Below are 16515 nucleotides of genomic sequence, written 5' to 3' on the forward strand. Positions count from 1 at the left end.
TACTCCAACCGAACGGCGGCACATGGTGGTGGAGGAAGTGCGCCACCAGGAGGAAGCAGCCAGGTGTGCCAAGGCAGTCTCTCAAGCCCAGCAAGGCCGGTGGATGAAGTGGGAGGGCGTGGAGAGGAGGAAAATCACGTGGAACGAACTGTGGAGCATGGAGTCTAATAGGCTAAGCTTCATCATCAGAGCCACATATGATGTCCTGCCCTCACCAACCAACCTACATCTCTGGTATGGAGAGGACCCAGCCTGTCTCCAGTGTGCAGCCCCAGCAACCCTCAAACACATCTTAGTGGGTTGCAAGACCAGTCTAACTCAAGGAAGATACACCTGGCGCCATAACCAGGTACTGAAGTGCTTGGCTGCCGAACTTGAGAACAAGAGAGTAACCACCAACGCCATGCCTCTAAATGCCCAAACTACCTTCCCACGGAAAACAACCTTCATCCGGGAAGGGGAGAAACGGCGGACCAAGCCGTCACCTCCGAACTCAGGCCCACTGAACGCAGCCCGGGATTGGGAAATGCGGGTAGACCTCAGCCAGAGGCTTACCTTCCCATCTGAAATTGCAGCGACCAACCTGCGCCCAGACCTGGTCCTCTGGTCCAAATCTTGCCGGCGTGTCTTCATCGTTGAGCTGACGGTCCCATGGGAGGAAGCCATCGATGAGGCATTTGAACGGAAGAGGCTGCGATATGCCAACTTAGCAGCTGAAGCAGAGGGGCGGGGCTGGAACGTGAAGGTGTGGCCAGTGGAGGTGGGCTGCAGAGGCTTTGTAGCCAGTTCCACCACAAGGCTCCTGAAGGAAGTAGGGATCAGAGGACAGGCCCAACGAAAGGCAATCAAAGAACTTGCCACTGCAGCAGAACGGAGCAGTCACTGGTTGTGGCTGAAACGTAGAGACGCATCATGGGCTGCTAAATGAACACGTGGTGCCACTGTGCGACACACACCCAGGCCTGATCAGCCTGTGGTGGGCCAACCTCGGCAGAGGGTGTATTGTGATAAATGGCCGAAACACCCAATGAGGTCGGGGAACACAACTGAAGATGTGTCGTACTGGTGATCATCACGTGATCATTGCCAAATTCCACCCCACTCCAACCTCATTCAATTGTTGTGCTGAATATTTAGGGATCTTTAACAACTAGTCCTATTAAGAATCATGGCTATAACATACATTATTTACCATTTTCCATTATTTTGATTATTTTTCCTGTGGTCGATTAGTATTTAATTTATATATTTTAACTTAAGTGAGATCTGGCTGCAAGGAGAATACAGTACCAAGTAAACTGAGGAGACTCATAATACAGTGAAGTCCACCTTGCGTCCTCAGCTGGGAATCATGTCAATTGACATCTTCGTACTATACACACCAGTGGCTACCGTTTTTATCTCCTACATCTCCAAAGGAATATGTAAACTTAAAAGGGAATTAGTAAACTTAAAAGGGAATATGTCAACTTAAAAAGGAATATGTAAACTTAAAAGGGAATATGTAAACTTAAAGGAATATGTCAACTTAAAAAGGAATATGTAAACTTAAAAGGGAATATGTAAACTTAAAGGAATATGTAAACTTAAAAAGGAATATGTAAACTTAAAGGAATATGTAAACTTAAAAGGGAATATGTCAACTTAAAAAGGAATATGTAAACTTAAAAGGGAATATGTCAACTTAAAAAGCAATATGTTAACTTAAAAAGCAATATGTTAACTTAACACTTTGATCGCCATGGTTAAAATTCATAATTTACCATCCCTCGCCATCTCTATTTGTCTATGGAGAAGTTCCCCTTCTTTGCAGGGCTATAACTTTTTAAATTGTATTGCTAAATTGACATTATCATGGCCCATTCAAGGTCCTATATGTATTGTTCAGGGTGTATCAATGTTATACTTTTTCATTCACATATTCATACTAAAATACGGTCTAAAGTATAAGTATGTTTTTATCGTTTTCTGCAGCTTTCTTCAGAACGTGATTTATAGCTCCAAATGCATTATATTGATGATGAAATACAGTTTGATAGCAATCGGCGCGAGATAAAAAATTTCAACTGGACGTGGTTCTAGAAGTTACTACGTATCATCTGATGTTGACCGGATGGATGAGGGGGCGTTTATAATTCCGTGGGCAACGTTATACCATTCATCTAGTGTGGGTCATATGATCATCAGATCAGTTAGTATAGAAGACGTTAGAAAATAACGTTGAAACTCACCGTGGCTTCCTCACGCCGCTGGCAGATGAGCGTGGAACAGAATTTTTTCTATTATGGGATGGAGAAATGCCCGATCCATTTCCAGGTTGTATAATAGTATATACATCCAAATCATGTTGTTTTTTCGAGTTATTTGCACCGATCGATGTTCACTGTGTCAAGACGGAGTCTCTCTAACGATAGCGAGTGCCCGGACCACATATGGATGAGCACTTCCGGTTCAAAGGGTAATTTCCGGTTGACGATCTGCCGATCGGCCACCAGATGGCGCTCTTGAACCGCTAGAGAGTTGAGTGGAGCTTTGCAGTGTGTCTCAGGGCTCCGGAGGGGAAATATGATTTCGATCACAGATTTTTGAAATATTGATATCAAAGACTAGTTACGGCGTCTTCGGCAGAATGAGCATGGCTAGGAATGACGTCTTAACTCGTCATCGGCGATCATAGTGGAATATGGAGGGAATATGTAAACTTAAAAGGGAATATGTAAACTTAAAAAGGAATATGTAAACTTAAAAGGGAATATGTCAACTTAAAAAGCAATATGTTAACTTAAAAAGCAATATGTAAACTTAAAAAGGAATATGTAAACTTAAAAGGGAATATGTAAACTTAAAAGGGAATATGTAAACTTAAAAGGGAATATGTAAACTTAAAAAGGAATATGTAATCTTAAAAAGGAATATGTAATCTTAAAAAGGACTATGTAAACTTAAAAAGGAATATGTAAACTTAAAAGGTAATATGTATGTAAACTTAAAAGGAATATGTAAACTTAAAAAGGAGAACTATGTAAACTTAAAAGGGAATATGTATGTAAACTTAAAAGGAATATGTAAACTTGAAAGTAGAGTGGAGTTTGTGCTAGAGCAGACACATGAATCCAGTCATGAATGAAGCATGAGACAAAGCTTTAATACCGCTACTATTGGATGCATGCAATGTATGTCTGAACAGTTCTCTTCTCAGAAATTAAGAACAATTATATTATTATTATTATTATTATTATATAACATTATTTTTAGATGGAGGTTTTTTATTTTTTATTATAATTCTTTTTAATTTCAAATGGGTGTTATGGGCCTCAAGTTCATAGAACTTACTAAGCTCAAAAAAGGAATATGTAAATCAAGAATGGCTCTCAGACAGGTACAACACCACTTACAGCACACATTGACCCGTAAACCTGCCCTCCAGTCAATTAATATCTAGGAGTAGATCGAGCAGACTGAAGATGCTCATGGAGACTGAAGTCTCGGTCGACCTCACGCCAACCTCACTTGCGTCCCCACCTGGGTTCTCTCAGTTGGAAATCATGTCAATTGACATCTTAGTACTATACACACCACCTACGTACTCTGCACAAAACAGGAATACATAGACTTAAAGGGGACGTATTGTGAAAATTGCCTTTTGCTTTTTGTTTTGGATTGTTTTTACAGAATGAGGGGTTGTCCCAACACTGAGCCATTTTTTATATTGTGTGCATTGTGCATTTTCTGGACCTCAGCTGTGACGAGAACCCTCCCTCTTGAAACAAGACATTCAGAATGGCAGCAACATTCTTGGGTGTACATTTTCTCTTTTCTACATAAAGTTGAATCTAAAATAATGTTTCTGGCAACATTTTTAAGTACAAGATGCTATGCTATTGCTGGATCTTGAGTCATATTTGATCTGCAACGTCTAGTCTGAAAGTTTGATTTGAATTTCGTCCAACGGAATAGGGTCGTGCACCACTGTGCAATAATTACCATATTAATTGCTTGCTCGTTACACGCACAGAAACAGCCCATTGAGAACAGGAGAGGTATAGAGGCTGCTAGAATGCATAATAATCTGAGTGTTTATTTTTCTTTATTTTCAGCAAAACACTTCCAAGACATGTTTAGGGAACCTCAAAGACCTACAGTCAGGTCCATAAATATTTGGATATTGATAAAATGTTCACAATTGTGGCTCTGTACACCACCACTGTTGACTTGAAATGAAACAATCAAGATGTTAAATGCAGACTTTCAGCTTTCATTTGAGGGTATTTACATCCAAACAGTTCTACATGTGCGCCTCACTTTTTAAAGAACCAAAACGAATTGGACAAACTAACAATCCATAAATAAAATGGTAACTTTTAATACTTTGTTCCAAAGTCTGGATCCCATAGAAATCACCAGACACTGTGTCTCGTCCCTGGTGATGCTCTGCCAGATCTCTACTGCAACGGTCTTTGGTTCCTGCTTGTTCTTGGGCCATTTTCCCTTCAGTTGTGTCTTCAGCAAGTGAAATGCATGCTCAATTGGATTCAGGTTATGTGATTGACTTGGCCATTGCATAACATTCCACTTCTTTGCCTTAAAAAACTAGTTTTTACAGTATGCTTTGGGTCATTGTCCATCTGTACTGTGAAACGCCGTACAATGAGTTTTTTTTATCCACTTTTTCTCCTTGTTTTTCTATTTTTCTCCCATCCCAATTTTGTATTGCCAATTCTCCCCTCCCCTGTCTTGAACGTTGCTAGACTATGCCCCCCACTGGTCGGTTGTAGTGAGGATAGAAGCCTTGCATCACGTGTCCCCTCCGGTACACGAGGAGGCAGCCTGTCGCATCTTTTCACCAGACAGCGTGGACTCTCAGTGGCGAGGAGTAATGAGTGGGAGGCTCACGCTGCCCCCGATACTTCCTGTCTGCTGTGCAGGCGTCACCCAACCGACCTGTAGGAGTCGCTGTCCACAACGTCCAATCCCCACACATCGACTTCCACCCACTACCTCTGCCAATTGAGATAGTATGACGACTGGCCCAAGCCGCAGGCAATGCTGACACCGGGATTCGAGACCGGAGTCTCTTGCATTGGTGACGAGCGCAATCTCCGCTACGCCACCCAGCCGCCTCGCCGTACAATGAGTTCTGAAGCATTTGGCTGAATATGAGCAGATGATATTGCTCGGAAGTTCAAGTTCAAGTTCAAGTTCTTTAATAGTTGTCATACAGAAGTACAGAATACTTTCATACAAAATGCTTCTTACTGTTGTATTTTGTATGAAAGTATTCTGTACTTCATACACTTCAGAATTCATCCTGCTGTCTCATCATCAATAAATACAAGGGAACCAGTTCCATTGGCCGCCATACATGCCCGCGCCATAACACTACCATCACCATGCTTCACTGATGAGGTGGTCTACTTGGGATTATGAGCAGTTCCTTTCCGTCTTCATACTCTTCTCATTCCATCATTCTGGTACAAGTTAATCTTTGTCTCATCTGTCCCTAGGATGTTGTTCCAGAACTGTACAGGCTTTTCTAGGTGTTTTTTGACAAACTTTGATCTGGTCTTCCTGTTTCGAGGCTCACCAATGGTTTAAATATTGTGGTGAACCCTCTGTATTCACTCTGGTGAAGTCTTCTTTTGATTGTTGACTTTGACACAGATATGCCTACCTCCTGGAGATTGTTCTTGATCTTGTCAACTGTTGTGAAGGGGAAATTATTCTTCTGTCATCCACCACTGTTGTTTTCCATGTAATTGTCTTCCTGGTCTTTTGGTGTTGCTGAGATCACCAGTGCGTTTTTTTTCCTTTAAAAATTATTTACCAAGAAGTCGATTTGGCCACACCTAATGTTTTTGCTATCTCTCTGATGGGTTTGTTTTGGTTTTTCAGCCTAATGATGCCTTGCTTCACCGATAGTGACAGCTCTTTGGACCTCATATTGAGAGTTGACAGCAACAGATTCCAAATGCAAATACCACACTTGAAATTAACTCTATACCTTTTATCTGCTCCTTGTAAATTAAAACTATTTGGGAATAACACACACCTGGCCATAGAACAGCTGAGCAATTACTTTTGGTCCCTTAACCCATTCGGGGCCAGACCCGAGAAAAGTCGGGTTAACTCGCCATGCTCTGGGTGCCAAACCTGAGAAAATCTGGGTTTTAATCGTTATTTCTTTTATTAGCTATATCTATTCATTTTTCATCCATCCAACCTGATGTTATCATTGGGAATGGGTCTGAGCTCGCAAAGGGCAAATACCGCCGGCTAACGCCTCCCGGCTGGTATTGCACATCATTGGAATCCCTCTGACTGGGGCTGTGCATCGATCTAAAGTCCGGTCCGGGTTTTACTTCTCGGGCATGCAGTATCATTATAACAGATGGACTGGGGACACTCGGAGCAGCGTGGATTATGTGTTTTGGACATATATAACGTTGGATCAATAAATGCGATCAATATTTGGAATGGCGATCAGGAATTGGATTAATCTTTTTGCACTACATCAGATGTGAGGTAAGGACTCTATGTTACGAATCTTGGGTTAATCCGATGTTTCTTTCACTGCCATCGGAGCGTGTGTGAGGTTTGCGCCAACCAAAGTACGGAGAAGCGATTTTCAGACGCCGCTTCTGTTCGTGCATGATGACACATATAATATCGATAATCTAGTGTTTATTTGAAAACGATTCATAAATCAAGCGACAAATGGCACGATTTCTAAGGAAATACATTGAAGCTCGATTTGCTGGAGTTTATTGAGATTAGACAACGCTCTAGAAATATATTCATATTCATCACGGTATAAAACGGAAATGTATGTATGAAAAAATTATCTGTTATCTGTTTCGTGCATGTTGACTGGAAGCAACTCACTGACGATCAACGTATTATTTAGATCTATTGCTATTATATTTCATATACAAGTAAGTCCTATCCTACATTGGATAAAGCACTGGCGCTGAAGGGCCATCAGCGCTGTCTGCTGTTGGCCCCCAATGAGTTATTAAAGAGGAGGAGGACATGGAGAAACTGTTGTCATTCCTACACCATTCACCTGATTTGGATACCCTCAAATGAAAGCTGAAAGTCTGCTCTTAATAAAAGCTCATCCTTTCAAATCCATTGTTGTCGTGTAGCCAAAATATGACAATTGTGTTTCATCCAGAGCCCTAAGGTCAGCCGACCAACTGCTGCTAAATGTACCCAGGTCTAGGCTCAAAACACGAGGGGACAAAGCTTTTTCCATTGCCGCCCCTAAACTGTGGAATAGCCTCCCCTTCCACATCAGGTCAGCCCAGACCCTTGAGTCCCAGCTTAAGACTTAGGCCTAACAAAATTAATAGTTGGTTTCCGGTTGCCGACCGACCCTGCCGATTTAGGTGCGACCCAATATATTTTATGAGTTTTTTAAAAAAATTATTAAAAATTATATATATTTTTTTTTAATAAAGTTTCATAGAAATCTTAGTCAAACATTTAGTATTATGGATATTAAACATGCTGGCAGAGTACATGCATCCATGTTGTGAACATTTTAATTAAATAAAGAAATTCCCTATCCATAGTCGCCGTGGGAAAGAATAAAATAAAAAAATAAAATAAAATAAATTCCCTACCTACCCATGGCCAAACTGACAACCAACAGGAAACCAACAATATATTTTACTTTGCCTCTCTTCTCCCTGGCCTTTGACCAGAGCTGAGCCTGCCTCCTAGGTTGTTACTTTTAGTCCTTTTATGCCTTATTTTTGTATTCTATTGCCCTTTTCTTATTTTATTTCTATCTTCTGAACCCCTGCACTTGTTTGTGTTTGCACTTTTATATTAGTATTATGTATTGTATGTGTTTTTTCTTTGCTCTATGTTTGTATCTGTGAAGCACCTGTGAAGGTACAGTCGCAACTGTTGTAAATGTGCTATATAAATAACGTTTATTATGATTAAGGAAAACTACAGCAGCAGACACATGGGCCTGTACTCGTATGTAAAGGAGAATACGAAGTATACTAAGGAGACTCATTATAATTATTGTGAAGTCTGAGCAGACCTCACGTCCCCACCTTGCGTCCCTCAGTCGGAAATGTTGTTGATTGACATCTTGGTATCCTACACCCCAATGGCTAAAATATTGACCTCCATACATGTTGACCTCCATCCATCAAAGCCATTATTGATGATCTTTCACCCTACACCACTTCATTACTGGACTGGAACTCTGGACCTTATCACACTTTCTGGTGATTGGCTTATGCTTAAGGCCTGTGTATGTCAATCTGTAGGCAGCCAGAGTCTGCACTGAATTAGGAAAATCTGCTTTTGCCTTCTGTGACCCCGACATGTGGAATTTTTTGCAATGAATTTTAAAACACTCCATTGGTCAGTTTAAATCTATAATAACCAACAATTTCACCTCAGTCTGTAGTTGTTTTAATTCATAAAAATTATTTAATTGATTCACTTTTGAATGAATACTGCACCATTTTGACCTTGACCCATTTTGAATCCAAAGCAATTGTGCAGGTTCTTGGCTGACTGTAAACCTGTATTTGAGCCAAATAGGATAGGATATGCACAAGTGATCACAGTTAGACATACAGTACAAACGCATGTGATTTCCACACCCTCCTTGCTCTTTGTGCTGTGGAGCCTAAAAAGAAAGAAAGGTGAATGTTGAAGTGGTGGGGTTTTTATTAGACTGCAGCAAAAAATAAATGGACATCCACCAATAGACAAAGTAGGGCTGATGATGATGTGGTCACCTTGGTTTTGCCCAACCTTCTGCTAGTTTGCTTCTTTAACACTGTGACCCTTCTCTACCATCTTATGAGTTATGAGTTTAAAGCTTTTCTTTAGGTTGAAACAGAGAAAGGTAATGCGCGAGCAGAGAAACAAGGACCTCTCAACTGTAAAAACATAAATTTCGGACCCGCCAACAATTTATTTTTATCATAAATTCGTAATTTAATAATTTATTTGGGGGGAAAAGCAATACTTTTATTCTGCATCTTTCTAAAAGCTCTGTGGATGTATTTTTAAATGATTAGTCTACATAAAGATTGTATCTATAGCACCAAAAAACCCTGAAAGCCACTCCAATGCAAAAGTCCCAAGTAAAATAAGGTAATATTGACAATGCTCTTGACCAATGGGAGGTTGTGATTTGTTTGTTTATGTTTTTGTTCCCGTCTAGGTGGAGGCCCTGACCCATCAGAACAGGGCGACCACGGTGCATGCTGTACGAGACTCTGAGCTGGCCAAGCTACCAGAAGGGGCACTCAGCTCCATCAAGAGGAAGTTCCCTCAGGTGAACAGATGAACCATGTTTAATGAGTTTATTTGGCAAGATACTCAAGTCAACGAAGATCAATAAATGTGGTGCAGACCTGGGCCCTATTCTCCGTACCTGGTTCAACTAAGTCGATCAAAAGTCCCATTATCCAGATTCAATTAACCCGATGTTTGAATCCAGGCTTTCCCTGTTCCTCGAACGCTGATTCAGTCTCGTTAATTCGAACCAGACTTGATACTCAGGATAATTGTTTCTAATGGCATTGATTGATTGAAAACTTTATTAACAGATTGCAGAATGGGTACAATACAGTACGGCTCAATAACCTCGCAGACAAGTTAAATGCATAATCTATAGGCTAATTTTAAGTCTCTCATCATTACCCCAATCAATCAGATTATATTTCTTTAAATGTGCCTGCTGGCAGTAGGCTTAATGGAATGAATAATCGAATGAGATCTTGCTAGCGAAAATTATTAGTTAAACTCTTTCAGAATAAGTAGAGAAAAACAAGCCCAAAGAGTATCTAATTGATATGAATTAATAGATACTTTATGAGGATATCTGTACTGTATGTGCTAGGTATCATGTACTATATAAATACATGGTTCCAAAGGTTTTCAAGGCGCGACCCCCGAAATAACGTGTCAGAGAGGCTTGGAGGCTATACAGTTTCACTATTAATCAGGTTTTAATCTGTTTCGGACATCATCCATACATGCATTGAATTGATTAACCTTTGGTTTATACCAGTGGCACCAGTCATGTTAATCACCTTCTTGTTCATCATCAGATAACACTAACAGTGCTTGAACAGATAAATGCATTTTCTCAAATGCATTCATTAAAACGGCAAAGGCTTGCAATTGCTCATTAATTTTCTCAAGTCACATCCACGTCATCAAATCCGTCAAACAGCGCATCTCCTCAAACATTTTAATCCCAGTTACAATATCACAATAATGTGTGAGTGACACAATTCAACAATCCACATATTCAGATTTGTCGTAATTCATATCCACAATTCATGCATGAAGACGCTTCAATTTATGCTTGAATGAAACACAATCCGGGTGCAAATACATCCACAGCCGAGAATATGAAACTTATCAGAGCCAAACGCCCGATAGGTTTCATTCATTAAAAATATCTAGTTAGCCGGATCATTTTCAGGATAACTTGACTTAAACTAGACCTTTCGGTTCCCCGACGTGCTATTTTCTAAATCACTATGGCAACAGATCAAAAAGTTTGAACCTGGTCGAGGGCAGGGTTTAGTTCAGTTAGCTGGATAACCTGCATGGCCACGCCCTCGCAAAGAAATGCCAGCTCCCTTCCTGAAATAATTCTCACAGTCTAGATCCCATTTTACCATTCTGAATTATGTTTTTGTGCTGTTTTTATAGAGGGGGCTTTTGAAATGTAAAATAATATACCTAAAATGCTGATAATGAATCATATTCAGCCTATGGATTTACTTTGTTCTAAATAATGCACGTCATATATACGGCGCTCGCGAGGTGCGATATACACACTATGTGGTTATTTTAATAACGGCGCATTGCAAATGTGAATCCTGCGGAATGTTTTTAATGAATAACATATCAGGCTTTGGCTCTGATTCGTTTCATATTCTTTGCTGTGGATATATTTGCACCCGGATTGTGTTTCATTCAAGCATAAATTAAAGCGTCTTCATGCGTGGATGTGGATATGAATTACGATGAATCTGAATATGTGGATTGTTGAATTGTGTCACTCACACGTTATTGTGATATTGTAACTGGGATTAAAATGTTTGAGGAGATGCACTGTTTGACGGATTTGATGACGTGGATGTGACAATCTGCATATGGCTCGCCGACAACAAACTATCATTACACATGGGCAAAACAGAGTCCATTCTCTTCGGTTCAAATAACAAACTCAGCAAGACCGACGGCTTCTCAGTTACAGTGGGTGACAATATTGTCACAAGGAAAGATGAAATTACCTACCTGGGTTCCATCCTAGAGGCTAATCTTTCCTGTGACAAAATGGCATCCAATGTAATAAAAAAAGTCAATCAACAAACTCGATTCTTGTACCGGATCTCCTCCCTGGTAAACAAGAATACCCTGAAGACTCTGGCAGGAACACTCATTCAAGGGTACTACGACTATGCTTGCACCTCATGGTACCAAAGCACCTCAAAGGCACTAAAAACCAAATTACAAACTTCTCAAAACAAACTAGTCAGACTACTGCTTGACCTGACTCCTAGAACCCACCTCACCCCTGCACACTTTGCCAACCTAGGATGGCTTAGAGTAGACGACAGAGTACAGCAACTTGCAATGGGCCTGGTCTACAAGATACACTACACGACCAAGGTACCCATGTACATGTCAAAATACTTCCCAAAGGTCAGTGAATTCCACGATCACAACACCAGAGGGAGCTCCACAAATCATGTAAAACCCAGATTCGGCTCAAAAAAGGGACTAAACACGTTTCGCAATTATGCCACAACAATGTGGAACGCCCTACCCAAAGCTGTAAAGGAATGTGAATCACTACCCACCTTCAAAAACACTCTCAAAGAACACCTACGGGAGACTGCAATTCAAAACTGGCCCCTACAAATGTCCTAACCCAGTTGTACAATAAAGACCAAGCATGGCTTTGTCAGTATTCCAATGTACCCAACCCCCCCCCCCCCCACCTCCAATGTACAGCCCCACCCAACCCCACCCCACCTACCCAACCTCCTCCAATGTACAGTTTCTATGTCAAATGTATATCAGTATTCCAATGTACAGTGTCCCCCCCCCCCCCCTACCCAACCCCCCCCCCCCCCCCACCTCCAATGTACAGCCCCACCCCACCTACCCAACCTCCCCCAATGCACAGTTTCTATGTCAAATGTATATACACTCTTTTTCCGGATTTTCTTAGTATCACAAACAGTACTGTATTTGAAAATCTGGTATGTCATAATGTATAGATGTAGCAGTACTGTCTATCTGTATGTCGTGTGTGTCATATGATTAATTGAAAATGGGGGACCCTGATGGAAACAAGACGAAAGTCTTTCTCAGGTCTGCATCCTCTTAACAATTGTATGTATTGAGCTGTACTGTACTGTACCCATTCTGCAATCTGTTAATAAACTTTTCAATCAATCAATCAAAACTTGAGAAAATGAATGAGCAATTGCAAGCCTTTGATGTTTTGATGAATGCATTTGAGAAAATGCATGTATCTGTTCAAGCACTGTTAGTGTTATCTGACGATGAACAAGAAGGTGATTAACATGACTGGTGTCACTGGTATAAACTAAAGGTTAATCAATTCAATGCATGTATGGATGATGTCCGAAACAGATTAAAACCTGATTAATAGTGAAACTGTATAGCCTCCAAGCCTCTCTGACATGTTATTTCGTGGGTCGCGCCTTGAAAACTTTGGGAACCATGTATTTATATAGTACATGATACCTAAGCACATACAGTACAGATATCCTCATAAGTATCTATTAATTCGTATCAATTAGATACTCTTTGGGCTTGTTTTTGTCTACTTATTCTGAAAGAGTTTAACTAATAATTTTCGCTAGCAAGATCTCATTCGATTATTCATTCCATTAAGCCTACTGCCAACTGGTACATTTAAAGAAATATAATCTGATTGATTGGGGTAATAAAATTAGCCTATAGATTATGCATTTAACTTGTCTGCGATATCTTCCCGTTAGAAAATCATTGTTTTCTGGGATCGACACCTCCCCCTTTTCAGGTAAAACGGCCACGCGCAATTATTCTGATTACTGAAGTCTGGTTCGAATTAACGAGATTGTTTGAGACCGAATCAGCCTTCGAGAAACCGAGATAGCCTGACATCAATCATCGGGTTAATTTAAGTTGGCTAATAGGACTTTTGATCGACTTAGTTGAACCAGGTATGGGGAACGGAGCCCAGACATCCACCACATTCACTCATCTCTGTTGTCTTTGCCTTTTGTTTAGATTTTATTGTCACGTCAGTATATAGTTTTTACAGCATAAAGAGTGAAATTATTTAGTCTTGGTTCCTCGACTGCAGCAGCAACATCCATACAATAAGAACAAGAATAGGATAAAAATACAAGCAATGAAAATAGTATAAAGTAGCAGCAGGAGACAAGGTTGAAGTCACTCTGAATATAATACAGTATAATATAGTTCTAAATATAGTACAGTATAATATAGCCCTAAATATAGTACAGTATAATATAGTTCTAAATATAGTACAGTATAATATATCTCTAAATATAGTACTGTATAATATAGTTCTAAATATAGTACTGTATAATATAGCTCTAAATATAGTACAGTAGAATATAGATCTAAATATAGTACAGTAGAATATAGCTCTAGATATAGTACAGTAATCACTGTATGGGTGTAGTGTGTGCAATATGCGGGTGGGCATGCCCCAGTAAATATGCATGTAGATTGTTTTCATGTTTTATGCGTTGTATACATCTGTTTTGGTCTGTGTGGGTGTGTGTGAGTGGTGGGTGGGCAGGCAGCAGGCTGTTCTTGGTTCATGATTGCTTGGGGGGGTAAACTGTCCTGGAGCCTGCTGTCTCGGGCTCCGTGGCTGCGGGATCGTTTGCCAGAGCCATCAGCTGAAACAGTGCGTGGTCGGGGTCTTTGTTAATCCTGCGGGCCTCGCTGACACACCGTCTGTTGTGTATATATCCTGGATGGAGGGAAGCTCACATCCACTGATGTTCTGGGCTGTTCGCACGATCCTCTGTAGCGCTTTGCGATTGAGGGCAGAGCCGTTTCCACACCAGGCGGTGATGCATCCAGTCAGGATGCTCTCTGCTGTGGCTCTCAAAGAACGCCCTTAAGATCTGAGGTGGAAGAGGCGTTGCTGTGCCTTCCTCACCACATGCGAGGCATACTCGTCTCAGGTCAGGTTCTCGGTGATGTGAACACCAAGGAACTGTTGACTCTCCACTGCTGACCTGTTGATGTTTATGGGGTCTAGCTTCTCTCCTCCTCTCCTGTAGTGCATGACCAGCTCCTTGGTCTTATACATGCTGAGTGAGAGAGAGGTTGTTCTCCTGGCACCACTTTGCCAGGTTGGTGATCTCTCCTGTCGGCCATCTCATTGTCATTGGAGAACCAGCCTAGGACTGTTGTCTTCTGTGAACTTAATAATCACGGTTGTGGGTGTACAGATAGTAGAGGAGGGGGCTCAGGACACAGCCCTGGGTGTACACAGGGAGTAGAGGAGGGGGCTCAGGACACAGCCCTGGGTGTACAGGGAGTAGAGGAGGGGGCTCAGGACACAGCCCTGGGTGTACAGGGAGTAGAGGAGGGGGCTCAGGACACAGCCCTGGGTGTACACAGGGAGTAGAGGAGGGGGCTCAGGACACAGCCCTGGGTGTACACAGGGAGTAGAGGAGGGGGCTCAGGACACATCCCTGGGTGTACAGGGAGTAGAGGAGGGGGCTCAGGACACAGCCCTGGGTGTACAGGGAGTAGAGGAGGGGGCTCAGGACACAGCCCTGGGTGTACAGGGAGTAGAGGAGGGGGCTCAGGACACAGCCCTGGGTGTACACAGGGAGTAGAGGAGGGGGCTCAGGACACAGCCCTGGGTGTACACAGGGAGTAGAGGAGGGGGCTCAGGACACATCCCTGGGTGTACAGGGAGTAGAGGAGGGGGCTCAGGACACAGCCCTGGGTGTACAGGGAGTAGAGGAGGGGGCTCAGGACACAGCCCTGGGTGTACAGGGAGTAGAGGAGGGGGCTCAGGACACAGCCCTGGGTGTACAGGGAGTAGAGGAGGGGGCTCAGGACACAGCCCTGGGTGTACAGGGAGTAGAGGAGGGGGCTCAGGACACAGCCCTGGGTGTACAGGGAGTAGATGAGGGGGCTCAGGACACAGCCCTGGGTGTACAGGGAGTAGAGGAGGGGGCTCAGGACACAGCCCTGGGTGTACAGGGAGTAGAGGAGGGGGCTCAGGACACAGCCCTGGGTGTACAGGGAGTAGAGGAGGGGGCTCAGGACACAGCCCTGGGTGTACAGGGAGTAGATGAGGGGGCTCAGGACACAGCCCTGGATGTACAGGGAGTAGTTTCAAGTTTCTTTAATAGTTGTCATACAGAAGTACAGAATGTAGAGGAGGGGGCTCAGGACACAGCCCTGGAATCTGCCTTGCCTATACTACTACCTACTATGCTAATATGTCTATACTACTATGCACTCAAGACTGTAGTTCAACTCGAGGTGTGTGTGTGTGTGGGTTGTGTGTGTATGGGTTGTGTGTGTGTGTGTATTTCAGGTTGTGACCAGGTTAATCCACCTACTGGGCCAGAAGATACTTCAGCAAGTCAACGGACCTCTGACAGGTGTGTGTGTGTGTGTGTGTGGGTCTGTGTGTGTGTCCTCTTCTCTACCCTATTTGTTTCAGCTTATCTTGTTCAAACATGGACAATATTCTTAAGTGCGGTTTAACCCTTCATCTACACAGGTTTATTTTGTTTTGACTTGTCTAAATATATTATATCTAAGTATATTCATATTATATTCACATACATTTTGAGTTTGAGTTGTAGATGGAAAATATGCAATTTTTTATATTGGAACTTTGTTACGCCGGCATAAATTAAAACATAAGCCTGTTTTACTCCAGTCTAAACAAACATTACCAATGTAAACAAATGTATTAGACCCCCAAAATATTGCAAATACAGGTCTGTCTGGTGTTATTCCTTGTGTCTAGAACACGGTCAAATATATTATTTGTTTGTTGGTTTATGTTTGCATCATGGATTGGGCCTTGAACCTGTGTAATATCTGAGTGTTGGGGCTGGGCCCCACTGATCTGTTGTGTCTGTCCCTCTACGTTGGTTTTAAATTATTCTTCAATGAGCAGCCATTTGTTGGACAGGGCTGGCGATCACTTGGTCTCGATGATACGTCACCTCCATCCGTAGCAAAGCTGTTGTGTTTCTGCAAACGCACGCTGTAGCTTCTAATAAAAAACAAACCAATGGGAGAGCAATGCCTTCCGTCTGTTTGAACTCTGTTTTGTGATGGATCAGTGTGTCCGCTCCCTTACGTGCTAATAAGTGGATTTAAATGGAGCTCAGGAGGTAGAGCGGCCGTTTGGTAATAGAAAGGTTCTCTGTTAGATTCCGAATCCTCCTGGGTAGCGCGTCGAAGTGTCCTTGAGCAAGA

At 42.1% G+C, this 16515-nt stretch overlaps 1 protein-coding gene across 1 annotated transcript in view; it reads left to right on the top strand.

The window, feature by feature from the left end:
* Positions 1 to 16515, top strand: part of LOC311237168 (patatin-like phospholipase domain-containing protein 7) — a 147796-nt gene that overhangs the window by 76370 nt on the left and 54911 nt on the right. Inside the window, exons 20-21 of the mRNA XM_084324977.1 lie at positions 9200 to 9313; positions 15617 to 15683. Coding sequence (XP_084181103.1) covers positions 9200 to 9313; positions 15617 to 15683 — 181 coding nt within the window. The remainder of the gene's footprint in view (positions 1 to 9199; positions 9314 to 15616; positions 15684 to 16515) is intronic.

Source organism: Notolepis coatsorum (genome assembly GCF_963971535.1).
Source record: "Notolepis coatsorum genome assembly, chromosome: 11".
Classification (NCBI taxonomy): Eukaryota; Metazoa; Chordata; class Actinopteri; order Aulopiformes; family Paralepididae; genus Notolepis; species Notolepis coatsorum.